Source organism: Coturnix japonica, chromosome 1, assembly GCF_054131305.1.
Source record: "Coturnix japonica strain WE chromosome 1, WE-NBRP24, whole genome shotgun sequence".
Taxonomy (NCBI): domain Eukaryota; kingdom Metazoa; phylum Chordata; class Aves; order Galliformes; family Phasianidae; genus Coturnix; species Coturnix japonica.
The window spans coordinates 21,980,346-21,993,997 of record NC_140663.1 but is presented as its reverse complement, the minus strand read 5'-3'; the positions used below and the strand labels follow the sequence as shown (position 1 = coordinate 21,993,997).

At 39.1% G+C, this 13,652-nt stretch overlaps 1 protein-coding gene across 2 annotated transcripts in view; it reads left to right on the top strand.

The window, feature by feature from the left end:
* Positions 1-13,652, top strand: part of MET (MET proto-oncogene, receptor tyrosine kinase) — an 87,190-nt gene that overhangs the window by 44,896 nt on the left and 28,642 nt on the right. For both annotated transcript variants that reach the window (XM_015853670.3, XM_015853664.3), the window contains exons 4-10: positions 1,211-1,345; positions 2,731-2,904; positions 7,799-7,959; positions 8,858-8,960; positions 9,169-9,305; positions 11,532-11,696; positions 12,622-12,721. In XM_015853670.3, coding sequence (XP_015709156.2) covers positions 1,211-1,345; positions 2,731-2,904; positions 7,799-7,959; positions 8,858-8,960; positions 9,169-9,305; positions 11,532-11,696; positions 12,622-12,721 — 975 coding nt within the window. The remainder of the gene's footprint in view (positions 1-1,210; positions 1,346-2,730; positions 2,905-7,798; positions 7,960-8,857; positions 8,961-9,168; positions 9,306-11,531; positions 11,697-12,621; positions 12,722-13,652) is intronic.

Sequence of the window (13,652 nt, the reverse complement as noted above, 5' to 3'; positions counted from 1 at the left end):
ATCTCAACTTCTCAACAAATGCTGATTATCTAAATTCCTTAAGTAAACTGCACGTGATGCAGATTTTGAAATATGAACATGATCTTCCCTTATGTAAACAATCCTCTGCCTTTGTTGTCTGATGCTATCACACTGGGTGCACATCCTTCTGGATTGCAGACCCAAGCCTATAAAGTCTTGCTATCAAATATCCACCCCAATCTGCAGATGCTTTATGCCTGTGCTTAATAACCATGACTCATCCCATTAAAGTCAACAAAGTTACAGTAGTAAAGTCAAGCATGTGTTTGTAGGAATAGGTCCAAATTCTCAGAAGTATGTAGGTAACTTAAGATGAAGAGAGATGACTAGTGGGGAATTTCATACTGGTGTGACTAATCTCCTTAAGATCTCCTGAAATTGAGAGAGAGGGCCCTTAGAAAAGGGCTTCAGGATAACTAAATTAGGCTCCTGTTTTGGATCATCCTCTAGAGAAGCCGCCAGTACTGCTTGCTATTTAAGAGGTGCTGGAGATTGTTCTGGACACCCACCTCATACAGAAGTCAGCAGAAGCTAGAACTCAAGGTGCCCAGCTTCATCTTGCCAGAGCCTTTCTGCAGGAACAACCACCTCAGCAGCTCTGGGAATTGAGCTCTGTCTGCTTGTGACTTCGTAGCACCGCTCATGGCCATAATCTGCTCCTGCCATAGCTTTGCGCTCCAACAGCACCAAGGCCAGATAGTAATGACACATGGTGTGGTTTATTTTTCAAGCTGAAGGACAAAGGTGAAAATGAATGAAAATATATTTGACCTTTAATGGCCTGAAGTCTCCTTTAACTAGACATTGTAGCTACAGTTCTTTTTTTTTTTTTTGTCATAAATGTACTCTTAAATCTACAAGGCTGAATAAGTGACCCATCTTCATCTTCTATGGTTGATTTTTAAATACTTGAAATTATAGGATGTTAAAGCATGCAGTGACTTCTTCATATTTTAATAAACACGATGCATTTTGAGGATCCCTCAACAACCATGATTTTGCTGTGTTAAATAAAGTGGATTTTATAGAGGCTTAATCAGATCATGATGAAACATTATGCAAAACATTATGCAGTGTAATGCAAAATAATTAATGCAAGCAGATAAGTGGCAGCGATGTGAGAAAGCCAAGCAGGATGCATTTGTGTCACATGTTGCCTGCTGATTTTCCCAATTTCTGTCTTTCTTAGATAGTGGTTTCCCGCTCCGAGCCCACAGCTCCACACGTCAGCTTTCAGCTGGACTCCCACCCTGTGTCTCCCCAGGTTGTTGTGGAGCAGTCAGCAGCAGCAGATGGCTATACTCTGGTAGTGACCGGAAAAAAGGTGGGTGGTTCATAATCTCATCATTCCGCACCCCTTGTAAACCTGCACCCAGAGCAGCAGTTTTTGGTAAGGGCAACTATTTACACTGTGGCTTTATGTCCTGCATCCTCCCAACCTTCCCATTCCCTTAGGAACACAGAAAGAGCAAGTTTCCTCCAAGACTTTGTTTTCTCTACTAAATGAACCAACAGGCTACGTTTGGGAAATATTTAACTAATGTAAGAACTGTGATATAAACCAACAAAAGCCAGGAAATGCAAAACTCAGGCTGAACAACTGTACTTAATTCAAGTGCTTGCAAAGAAAACTACACAATGGCTTAAGAAAAGAATGAATGCAGAATTCCCCGACTGTTGTTCATTTGTGTCATAAGATCATAACCTTTTAAAGAGAGGTGTGTGTGCAGGTCTTAGGTAGGTGTGTTTAAATTGGAGATGCTGCTCATGGTAAGGTTTGAGGAATGTTTTCACAGGTAGATTACAAAGGGTTAACAAAACATGAAGAGTTGTCATAAATAAATATGCTATTGTCATTAGCAGGATATGCATTGTAGAGTGAGCTTAGAACATCATTGCATTAGCAGATAATATTACAGATAATCTTAAACCCTAATCGTAAGCAATAATTTGACTATAAGAATGCAAAGAAATAAATCAACCATTACTAAAGATGGTTATTAATCATTTACTGGAAATGTATTAGATATTTGTAACAGTAATTTTCAAAGAGAATGTCCCCAACGAGTTTAAGAAAGGTACTGAAGTATAAAGTATACTTACCAAATGAAGTATATATATGCTAATATTAATGTTTTGACTAAAGATAATGTATATTTAGAACTACTGTTACCATACCTATCATGATATTTTGAAACACAACATCATTTTTAATTTATATTTTAGATATAGGATAAGTTTTATGATAATAAGTGTTAAATCTCATATTTGAGGCATTGTGTGCCCAGTGTGTCACGGCTGCCAATGTAGCCTCACCAGAGCCAAAATAGCGACCACGACTGGTTTAGCAAACACATGAACTAAGACATACTGAGACGCACTGCTTTCTCCAAGAATTGCTACAGAACGGGGAGGAGCACACTGCTGTTTCCATCAGCAAAAAAAAATGCTATCTTGCTGTAAACACCAGATGCTGGTAGTAACTGTATATAACATTAAGATGCCTTTAGGGTTTCTCCCAAGTGAATTTAAAATCATGTCAGTTAAATTACTTATAAGATCCTATAATTATCGAGCTTAGGAGAAGTCGAACCACAACTTGCACAGCTGAAATCTGAGTAGCACCACAACACAGCACATAAATTGAGACTCCTTGCCAGCAAGCGTACGCATTTAAAGGCTCTGTGTACCATCTCTTTCCATCAACAGATAACCAAGGTGCCACTGAATGGGCCAGGTTGCCACCAGTTCCAGTCCTGCAGCCAGTGCCTGCTGGCACCTGCCTTTATGCGCTGTGGCTGGTGTGGCCAGCAGTGCCTGAGGGCTCCCGAGTGCAACGGAGGGACCTGGACCCAGGAGACCTGCTTGCCAAGAGTTTATGAGGTAAGGCCACTTGCTCCTGTTGTTTACGTACCACAGGTAGTGCACAGGGGCTGCTGGCCAGCCCACAGGGTGAAAGGCAGCCTTCCTACCATCCTTCAGAGCCTGTCATACCCAACAGTGCCCTCACCATGACCATTTGCCATCACTGCTTTAACACTGCCTCATAAGCCTGAAGGACTGGATGAGTCTTTAGGGTAGGTATACAGGAAGAGGTGACCCCAGATGCTCAGCAGGTGAATATGAGAAGCAAAGGAGAGGAGTTTCCTTGCTCGTTATAGCAGCTGTGTCCCAGGAGAGGGGACAGCCAGAGGCTGCTCTCCATGGGCTGGAGCCTATGAGGAGCATGCAGGGACAAGGCAGATGAGCACACCACTTGTCCCTGGTTCCAGTTAGCCATGGTCAGCGTGAGACTTGCATGGGCTGACTGAATGTTTAACAGAGCTGTTTTTAGTTAAGTCTGGCACAGCTGTGAAGGCTGGGGTTTTAGGAGCAGCAGTGGATTAGTAAATTAAGGGAGGAGCAAGCATAACGCTCATCACTAGCACTTGCACCCACTCCCTTTAAACACATTTAAACTATACAACTAAAAAGTTAATTTTCCTCTGAGTGTACAGCTTATAAATGGAGATGAAGCTTTGACACTGGAAACTACCAGAGAGAAAGGGAGCAAAGATTGTCCTCTTTCAACCAGGCAGATAATTTCACAGACAACGTTTTAAAGAGGCAAAACTACTGTAAAACTTTGTATCTGCTAGTAAGCTGGAAATTCATTTATTCAGGTAGTCTTTTTTTCACATTTCAGATGCAAAATGTAAAGCTAAACCAGAAAAAAACTCAGTGAACAGACAATTAGGCAATCTAGGAATCAAGCGTAAAATGGATGGAGATATGTGTGTGTGTATGCACACCTGTAACAAAGTTTGCTTTGCTTTCAATTGTCATCTAACCTTTGGATAAAGGAGATGGAAAGAACTGCTAACTCCAAAAGAGAATCATTTACTTTCACTTTATACAAGATCACAGCCATCTCAGAAAAGCCGTGGTAGATGATCAAACAGTCCTTTCTGGTCCTCACTTTTAAGAGACTATGAGTCATCGATGCAAAGACATACACTGAGAATTAGTCCAGGCCTATTTTTATATACTTCCTCAGGACCAAACCATCTTTCATAGCTTGTTTTGTCTTTCCTAGAGCTCAAGCACAAGTAGTAACCCTCAACATTTTTTCTCTGCAAAACTTTTCAGCATTAGCTGTGTATTTCCATGCTTCCAAAAGACTTCTAAGGCTTGGAACTGTTTTGTTTCTGAATTTCAGAGGTGCTAAGCTGCAGCAGTCCTCTCTGATTTTAACCAACATGTGCTCAGCAGCTTTGAGAAGCTAGTGTCCATGCAAAGATGCTTAGACCGAGAAGTGTATCCCCAAATCCAGGATCCCCCTGGAGCTGCTGGGAGGACTCATTTGATGGAGTATTCCTTAGATGTGGGCAGCAGGCAGGCATGCTGCCAGCCACGTGCTCCCCTTCCCCACTGCTCTCAGCCCTACCTGCTCAGCACAAGCCCAGCCTACTCCTGTAATGGATATGGATCTGTGGCACTGTTAGATCTTGAAGGCAATCTTGAATTACAGTGTGCCAACATTGGTGGAAGTTTCTTCTAGAAGGTCTGAAAGGAAAAATAGAGCTGAGTACTCAAATCCCTTTGGATTGCTAGCTGTTAAGACAGATTTCATGCTCTGCTGGACCATGACATTTAACATTATTACTGAAAAAAATGTAAAACAGATTATCCATCATCTTCTGATCTGTCTTTAAACCCATATGCATAAAATATGAAAAACAAGCTTGTTTTGTTCCTAACAAACAGAGGATGACCTGCTTTGCATAGTATTTGAAATTCAGTCCTACCTCTCTGTAATTTTGCAGATTTCAGGGAGGCAGATTGCTTAGGATATGTCACATGAGCGCTTTAACCTGAAGGGAACACAGAGGGTCTGATCCAAAGAATGTTAGATGAGTTTTCAATGAAGTTTTCTCTCATTATTGCACAGAGCAATGTGCAGTAGAAAGAAAAAAATAAAATATATAAAGATGATATTTTCATCTCAGGAAGAATGGCAGAGAGGAAGCACGAGGTTCTCCCATTGGAGTCCTGCTGACATGTTGGCCCTCTGCCCTGCTCTAAGTATTTTTCCTTGGAGCATTTGGGCTCTGCCCCACAGTAGCACAGTACCCCACAGATGTGCCTCCACCAACCACCCTGCCTGCAACCAGAGCGTGTTCTGTCAGCCTGAGTGACAGCACTAGAGGAGCTCTTGGGGACTCAAAGGATTCTCACTTGGGATAACTCCATAATGAAACAAATTGCAGGCATCTGCATGCAGAGTTCAGGTCACTCTGAGAGGTGAAGTGCATGAAAGGAAAAATAAACTGGTCTCCCTTTGGATTCTTTGTTGTGGCTAAAAGCCCGGGATGGTGTGTTGTTGTTTTGAAAGTGAGTCATTTTAGTTAGCTTTTGTTACAGAAGGATGAAGAATATCAGACCTTCTGCTGCCTGCTTAGGTTGGAGGTTTTGGTGGAAACTTCAGATGTGGCCTTTGCACATTCTTCACTCTTAATTAAAATGAATGGGCTGTTGAAACTTTAATAAATAGATATTTTCTTCTAAGAGTGTATAAAGTACGTTTATATATATAGATATTAGAAGAACGGCTGTTAACGTAAACAAAAGAAAAACACAGTCTTTTACATTTTGGAGAAGGCTTTCTGCCCCATGGCCCAAAGCCAGGGAGCAGCAGGGCCATGGGGAGCTGCAGCCTCATGGCAGAATGTGCCACAGGCTCTCGGTGGGTTTACTGCCTACAGAGAATTGACAACAATTTTCAAGTCCTAAATTTCATTGCTTTTGTTGTTGTTGTTTTGCACTTTGCTTATTTTCTGTTGCAACCTGTATAATGTAAAGACAGAGAAGATGCCTGTGAGTGCCTCAGTTCAAAGTCCAGGAGGTTCACTGCTTATTCTTTCCCTCTCTCCCAAGAAAAGATCTGGGAAACCACATTTGACTTTCATTGGCTTCATCATAAAGGTCATCTGAAATAAAGGAACGAGTGAAAACTTTGTAGGGGAATTTTAGTAACGCTTAAGTAAAAAAAGTGTAAGTTTTGGCATGTTTATTTGCTGTCTACTCTGAAGTCTCACCTCATACAGAATGTAGTAAATACTTTCATTCTTCCTCAGTCAAGGCACATGGGCTGCTATCACAAGTCTGTTTTGGCTAATACCACTCAAAACCAGCTAAATGCCTTAGGTTTTGATTCTGTATGGCTTTGAGAAGCTTGATTTTAATGCCTTTATTTTGCTAACTTAATGGATTCATTTCAGATTCTTCAAATGCCAGAAGTCTACGCATTACCGTGCAAAACATCTTGTACCCCCACAGAGCAATCTCAGTTCCTGCTAGGGTTTTGCTGCTCCTAAAAATAGATAGTGTGCTGAGATTTTGAGTGGAAAACTATGATCTGAAGTGAATCCAGATTTTGAAGGGAAAAAAAAAGGAAGGGAAACTGAAACTTGGGAATGGTGCGAGCTCCACAGGGTGCAGTGCTGCTCCCCACATTAAGCTGCAGCATTGGGTGATGGAGGACTATGAAAGCATAGCTCGTTTTTATGGGATTTGTGCAGAAGCACTGTTCCTGCATAGGTCCCCTCTTCTGTGCTCACTGAGAGCTGATCCAAAGCTCATTAAAGCAGGAAAGATTCCTCCTGACTTCAGTGCATTTTTGATCAGACTCTTTGTCTGCTTTCTAATGGTGGCAGTAAATTTCCCCATATAGAATATATGGTGTAATTCTTTTGAAGTATTCTTCAGCTTCCTTTCTATCTACAGTAGTTCATTTGTGATAGTCTTGAAGAAAGTTGAAAAGAAATGTGTGTCTTACTGGATTTCCAGATGAAATAATAGCCAAGTATCTCTCAAACACTTGCCTTTAAGCTTGAAAATGAAGTCGAGTCCTTTGAAAGGCACAGCTGTATTGCATTTCAGGGGCAAAACTACTCTTACTGAAGCATTAAGTTTAAGACATTCAAGCAGTACAACCACAAGTATAAATTCAATCCTCCATGCTCTGTTGTTTGTCCAGCAGCACTGGTAGTTTTGCACAATTTTGCAGTTTTGTCCCCATAAACCCTAAACCAATGTCTCTTTTATTTTTGTTGCTGGCAGTACTGACCAGCACTGAGTTCTGCAAGACTTCTATAGTGTTTCTACCTTTTTCCCACCATTGTTATATTTTACAGGACAATTTACAATATACAGAAGGAAAAAAAAGCATTTCCTTTGTAGATTGTCTCTGTGTTTCTGAGAGGTAGTTTATTTTTAACTCGGAATTAGAGGTGACCAAATGTAAAAGATTGAAGGAAAGAATAGCAGAAATCACGTTAACTTTATCACAGCCAATCCAGGTTCAGATTTAGGTGTCTTTGAAGGTACTTCACTATGAACCTGACTTTCATCAAGCTGACAAAAAATGGTCATTTGGGGGCTCTTTTGTGTTCAGCATTCAGCTTCTAACAAAATAAGTACATTGTATGTTTAACATGCCAGAAATAAGATGTGAAAGACAAGAACGACAGGATTTAAAAGACTATTACAATGCACAGCTTGTTCAGTGCCCCTAAACACTATCCTTCAAAGCTCCCTAGTATAGGTTTTGTTATTTATTGCTACTGTCAGAGAAAGCTCATAATGTGACGAATGAAAGGCGAAGAGCAATTAAGATGAATGGTAGGACACAAACCGCCAGAAGAAATGCTTTTCTAAAATCATTCCTTTGCACATTCTTTGACTCCATTTGAAGTTCAAGAAAACCCGATGCAAGTAACAAAATGTTTTTTAACAGATTCTGCCAAGCAGCGCTCCTTTAGAAGGCGGGACAAAACTGACACTGTGCGGATGGGACTTTGGATTCAGCAAAAATAATAGATTTGAATTAAGAAATACAGTAGTCCATATCGGAGGACAAATCTGCGCTCTAGAAGCAAAATCTAGCAACAAAAACAAGTAAGAAACCTAAAATACAAAATTTCCTTTATAAAGATGTTCTTTATGTGGAATGGCTTTACTAATTGTACGAACTTCAGTCTATAAGTATTGTCCTTCCATTCGGATTTTCAAACAAAAGCTTTTGGTATTAAACAATCCCCCATTTTGACAAGCTCCTCAGGAAAACAGTGCTCTGGAGAGCCCATAAAGGTACCTAATGCCAATAGCTCTTGCAACAGCTTTTTCTGGTTTGCCTTCAAAATGCTGTTCTGTACCCATGGGAGATGGCAAAAATGAAACTGTTCAAAGGTCTGAAAATGTGGCAGGTCCTGCAGGACTCAGATATGTCACCTCCATCTTCCTTATCTGTGAGGAACGTGAGAAGAGGAAGGTATTTGGGCATCATGCTGCTCATGGCTCTCTGCAGTACTTCTCCTCAAAAATAAGTATTTGAGACAGTGGGATAATGGCTTAAGTTCAAGACAGAGGTTATTTAATATATATAGTTCAAGTTTAATTTTTGGTAAATTTTATATTTAAACAATAAATCTATATAGGATGTAGTGTTTCTAATTCTGTTGTCTGCTGAAATTTGACACTAGGGGAAAATTCCAAAAACCAAGTTAACGAACCAAATGGGAGGCATTTGTTTTCTCCTTTTTTTTTTTTCAGAAATATATTTGATTTATTAAAATTATTTTCTCTGTCTGTATATAAACACCATGGCATTTGTATGTAGTATTGAAGAAGACCACAGTACTTTCTACTGTTTTTTTCTGATATATACCTACATAGGTTGATGGCTGGTTCTGTGTGGGTTCAGCATTTTTATGAAATGGTTGTGGCTGTATTTTAATATAAAATGGTCAACCTTGGAAAATAAATGTAATCCAGTTTTTTTCTTTGTTTTCCAAAGGCTGGAATGTACAGCTCCTGCTGCAAAAAATGCAAGTTTTAATATATCCAGTAGTGTTTCTGTTGGACATGGAAAAACATTATTCAATACATTTTCATATGTGGTAAGCACCGTGATTAAAATTCTGATGTTGAATAAACTTCAGTGTGAACTGAAAGAAGATTTTGCGTGAGTCCAGTCCAGTATGATAATTCTACATTGCTTGTTATTAGCTCATAGAAGTGCTAATAAACATATTAAGATTATAAGATTATTCTTTTTGAAAACAGAAAAACATAACAGTCCTCTTTTCTTATTTTCACTCGTCTCAGAATCCTATAATAACAAGTATCTCACCTACCTACGGCCCCAAATCTGGAGGAACATTGCTAACAATAGCTGGCAAATACCTAAACAGTGGAAAATACAGAAGAATTTTTGTTGGTGAGAAACCATGCAGCTTGAAAAGGTAATGTATTTACAATAATAATAATAATAATAATAATAATAATAATAATAATAATAATAATAATAATAATAATAATAATAATAATAATAATAATAATAATAATTGATGCCTTTAATATTGGTTAAAATGTCATGGAATTAACAAAATAAAAATAAACACGCTGCTTTCCATCTCACATATCAGGGAACAGAAACTGCAGTAAGCATTCATTTCTGGATTACATCCTGTGTAAGGTGTCTGGAAGCTTCCTAGAAAGGACTGCATTTCACTAGAAGTCTCATTGCATGATGCATCACTGCATCATCTCAGTGCTCTTCCTGATATGTATAAAAGAGTTTTAAGGATTAAGCCAGAATTTCTTCATGGCTTCTTACTGGATCCAGTAGGAAGTCAGCCAAGAACATTTGACATGCTGTGTGTGGAAATGCTTTGAATTCTATCTGAATGTTAGTGTTATTAAAATAATGAGTACAGATTCTCTGTTATAGCCAACCAATTATTCTGAATTCAGTAGCCATTCTGCAACAGTGCAAACCTTGTTTGGTCCTCTTTTAGGTAGAGCAGGTTGGCTCCCATTGGTGTGAACAGAATTGTTACCTCTGCTACCAAGGGCAGAATCAGGCCAACTGTGTTCCAGGAACAAGGTGTTCTGCAATTTGTGTACATTTTAGGTCTCTCCTAAAGATTTTGGAAAGTCGTAGTAATGAAAAATCATACTTGCAGAGGATGCAAAGAAGTAATAGTCTATTAGTTAAAGTCAGACTTGAAGTCAAGAGAGCTGAATTTTATTCGTGGCTGGTAAATGATTTATGTTCTTGATCAGAACAGATAAATCAACTAAGGGATTTAGGTATTCAAGTTCAATATGTAATCGCTACCAAGATCTTCAGCTGCTACTTAATACTCTAGGATAGGCTTTATTGATATCATCTCAGCTGGTCAGCTATTGGACAAATACATGGAACACTTGGGAGCAATTCATTTAATCCACTTGAGATGCCCATTGTGGGGGTGAGATGACTCCCTCCTCAGAGGCAGATCTATGCCTTCGTAAGTGGGACCACTAGACTTCGCACTTCACTTCAGGCTTATCCAGTAGACACTTCCAGCACCCCTCTTCTTACAAGCAAAGTTGTATAGATTCATATATGAAGATCTGAGCCAGTTTTTCAAATTAGATAGTTCTCAACCTAAAGTGTAATGGTCCCACTTGGGAGTAATGCCCAGTTCTGAGTATAGCTAGATCAAGGGTGGATTCTGTTGTTTTTTTTCTTTTCCCCTTTAAAAGATGGTAAACATTTCTAGATACTTATGAATAAATCACTAACCTCTTAAAGCACACTGCAAACACTACACTCCTGGGAAGCCTTAGATGTAGTAAAAAAATGCCTGTTTTGTCTGATTTGGAAACAACCTTTGAGAATGGCATCACCTGGAGGGCAATTGAATGTGGTTTGGCCCAAATCATTGAAACCACCTGCTAGACTTTTATTTTGCTTTTCCAATCAATTTTTACCCTTGCCTCTGTTGTGCCCTTGTGGTCGCAATTCATGTGCTTCAACCTTCAGGATCTTTTATCTCACCCAGTGATCTCAGCACAGGAGGAAGGCTTCCAGGGCCAAGCATTAGAGACAGAGGGAAAGCTGAATATCTCCAAGGCTGCTGTTGTGCCAGGCTTGGCCAACTCTTTACGAATTTTTGCCCATTCCTCCTTTCTCCTCGCCCTCTCCTGCCTATCCCTTGTTAGTATATGGAGCCAATAGACTCCCCCGGTGCAGAACACCTCTGAGAAGCTGGTGCATATCCTGCCACCCTTTTTTCTTGAGTTTTTTTAACACAGGCCAAGTCCTGTGCATTAGAAAGAGAAAAGCCTGGTTATGGCAGAACAAGTCATTCTCCTTGAACTTGGTGTCATTTTCCAGGCTGGAAGCTGCCTTTGCACAGGGCCACATGTGCATTAATAGGGTTGTCACTGGCACTGCGGAAATGCTTTTAACCAGACGAGGTGCATGGCAGTCAAATTAAGGTAACCTAAGAAGTGTTACTGCTCTTTCTACATTGTGCTGTGCATATTTTCTGCAATACAAACCTCCTTTGTGATTATCAGTATGATTTCTTTTTCACACATGGATCTTTAGGTAAGGTTGGGGCTTACTAAAGGATAAGATTTTAATCAGAGTATGTGTTTTATAACACTAACAAGCAAGCCCTTCTCTGTGCTTCCAGTGCATCGGAAAGCACTGTGGAGTGCTACACTCCAGCACAACGAATCCCCCAGGAATACCGTGTGAGGGTGGGAATCGATGGAGCTATCAGAGACGCAAACAGTTATTTCACCTACAGAGAAGACCCTGTTGTTTTAAAAATTCATCCAACCAAATCTTTTCTTAGGTGAGTAAAAGTTTCTCATCGAAATAAGAAAAGTAATGAATGAAAGAAGCGTGGCTGTGCCGCGCAGCAATCTATCAAAAGAAATTGCATTTTTATCTCTATCTGCCATGCCAATTGCTTCTATTATGGTGCAGTTGCAGAGGGCAGATCATTTCCCTTCAGAGGTGAAGGAGAAGGGGGAAGGGCGCCTCTGTTCTTTGTGTGATTTAACTCCTAACTGCTGCCGAGTGTACCTGTGATGTCCTGCTGAGATACCTACTGCACAGCTAAGTGGGTCTCCTGTGCCGTGTCTGGACATTATACTGATTAGTGAGGAAAATCATTTAATGTGACAAGTCAGCAGTACTCAAGAGAGCAAATGGATTTTAAAATCGTCTAAATCCAGCAAATCATAAATATTATGAATATATATGTATGGTAGTATGTGTGTATTTTTACGTGACATATTTATTATATCAGTAGCTCTAATCCAAACCATCTGCCTTTGCCAAAAAAATGTCAGCAGTAAAAAAGACACCTTTTTCAGCACCACTGAAAGCGGCAAGTTAGAAAATGTTCAATTTGCTCTCCTTTAAAATTCACACATTTGTTTTATATCCTGGCACACCACACTATTTAAAATTAATTTTCTTTTCTTGTATATGGTTGGTTATTATAACAAGTGTAAAATTTGTTTCCCAGGAAAAGAGTCTCACTGCTCAGAGCTATGTATTTGCATTCACCCTGTATATCCCTAATTCTGGTTTTATGCTGTCATTTAGTCTAAAATATAATTTCTAATTAAGGTTATCATAGTAGATGCATCATTATCCTACTTACCTCTTTTTTTTTCCTTCTTCTTCTTTTTTTTTTTTGTTTTGTTTTGTTTTGTTTTGTTTTGTTTTGTTTTGTTTTGTTTTGTTTTGTTTTGTTTTGTTTTCCCTAGTGGTGGAAGTACAATTACAGCTCAGGGAATCAACTTGAACTCGGTGTGCTTTCCTCGGATGGTGATTACCGTACCTAAACTGGGAATGAACTTCTCTGTGGTGAGTCTGTCTTGATAAAGGCAATCTGCTTCTTGCCTTCTTCATGTGGTAAATGGAAAAGAGTTTTCAGTCAAAACACTTTGATTTTTGCCATAAAACTTCAGGGCTTTCACCAATGCTTTCTTCAAAGAGTTTTTCAGGGAAAAAAATAGCTTTACATAGGCAAAGCCCATCAGAAAACTGGAAATCAGAGGATGAGAATATTAATTTTCAAGCAAAGAGATTAGGCTTTCACAGTGTCCAATAACAAGGTTTTTATATCTCAGTTTAGCAGGGCAAATTCAATGACTAAGCACAGAACAACAAAATACATGTTTGCCAGATTTACCAGGCATGACAAGTTGAAATGTGGTAAGTAAGGAATATATTTCAATGGTGACTGTGGATACAAGAGGAAAATGAAAAAAAAAAAAAATGAAAAAAAAAAATCAAAGAGGAAAAGTATGTATGTAAAATCAAGAATAGGTATTGTTTTAAAAAACAGCTCATTGCCAAATTGCCTGTTTGGCAAGTTAGGAAACATTTTACGCAAGTAGAGTAACTCAGTATTAAGAAAGGTTTGGGTGTCTGCAATTGGAAACCTCTTAATGAACATGAATTCAGAAGTTTCTTTTGTTATCTGAATTGATAATGTACAGTATCTTAATCTAAATATGATCATCAGGTATGGTCATGTGATCAGCTTTAATTTTTATAAGGCAAGATGACATTTATTGGCTACTTGGATTGGAACTGTTTCCTGTAACCTTTTGCCTACACATTTGTCTTACATCTCTGACATTTTCTCATCTTCTGTAGTCTGTTTAGCCTAATTGAAGTCAAATTAGCCTACACACATTATAACATGCTCCACTACTGCTCAAATTTTTAGCTTGTTTCTAATGAGGATCATACGCTATTTCCTCTATTAAATTCTAGTATGTTGACAAAT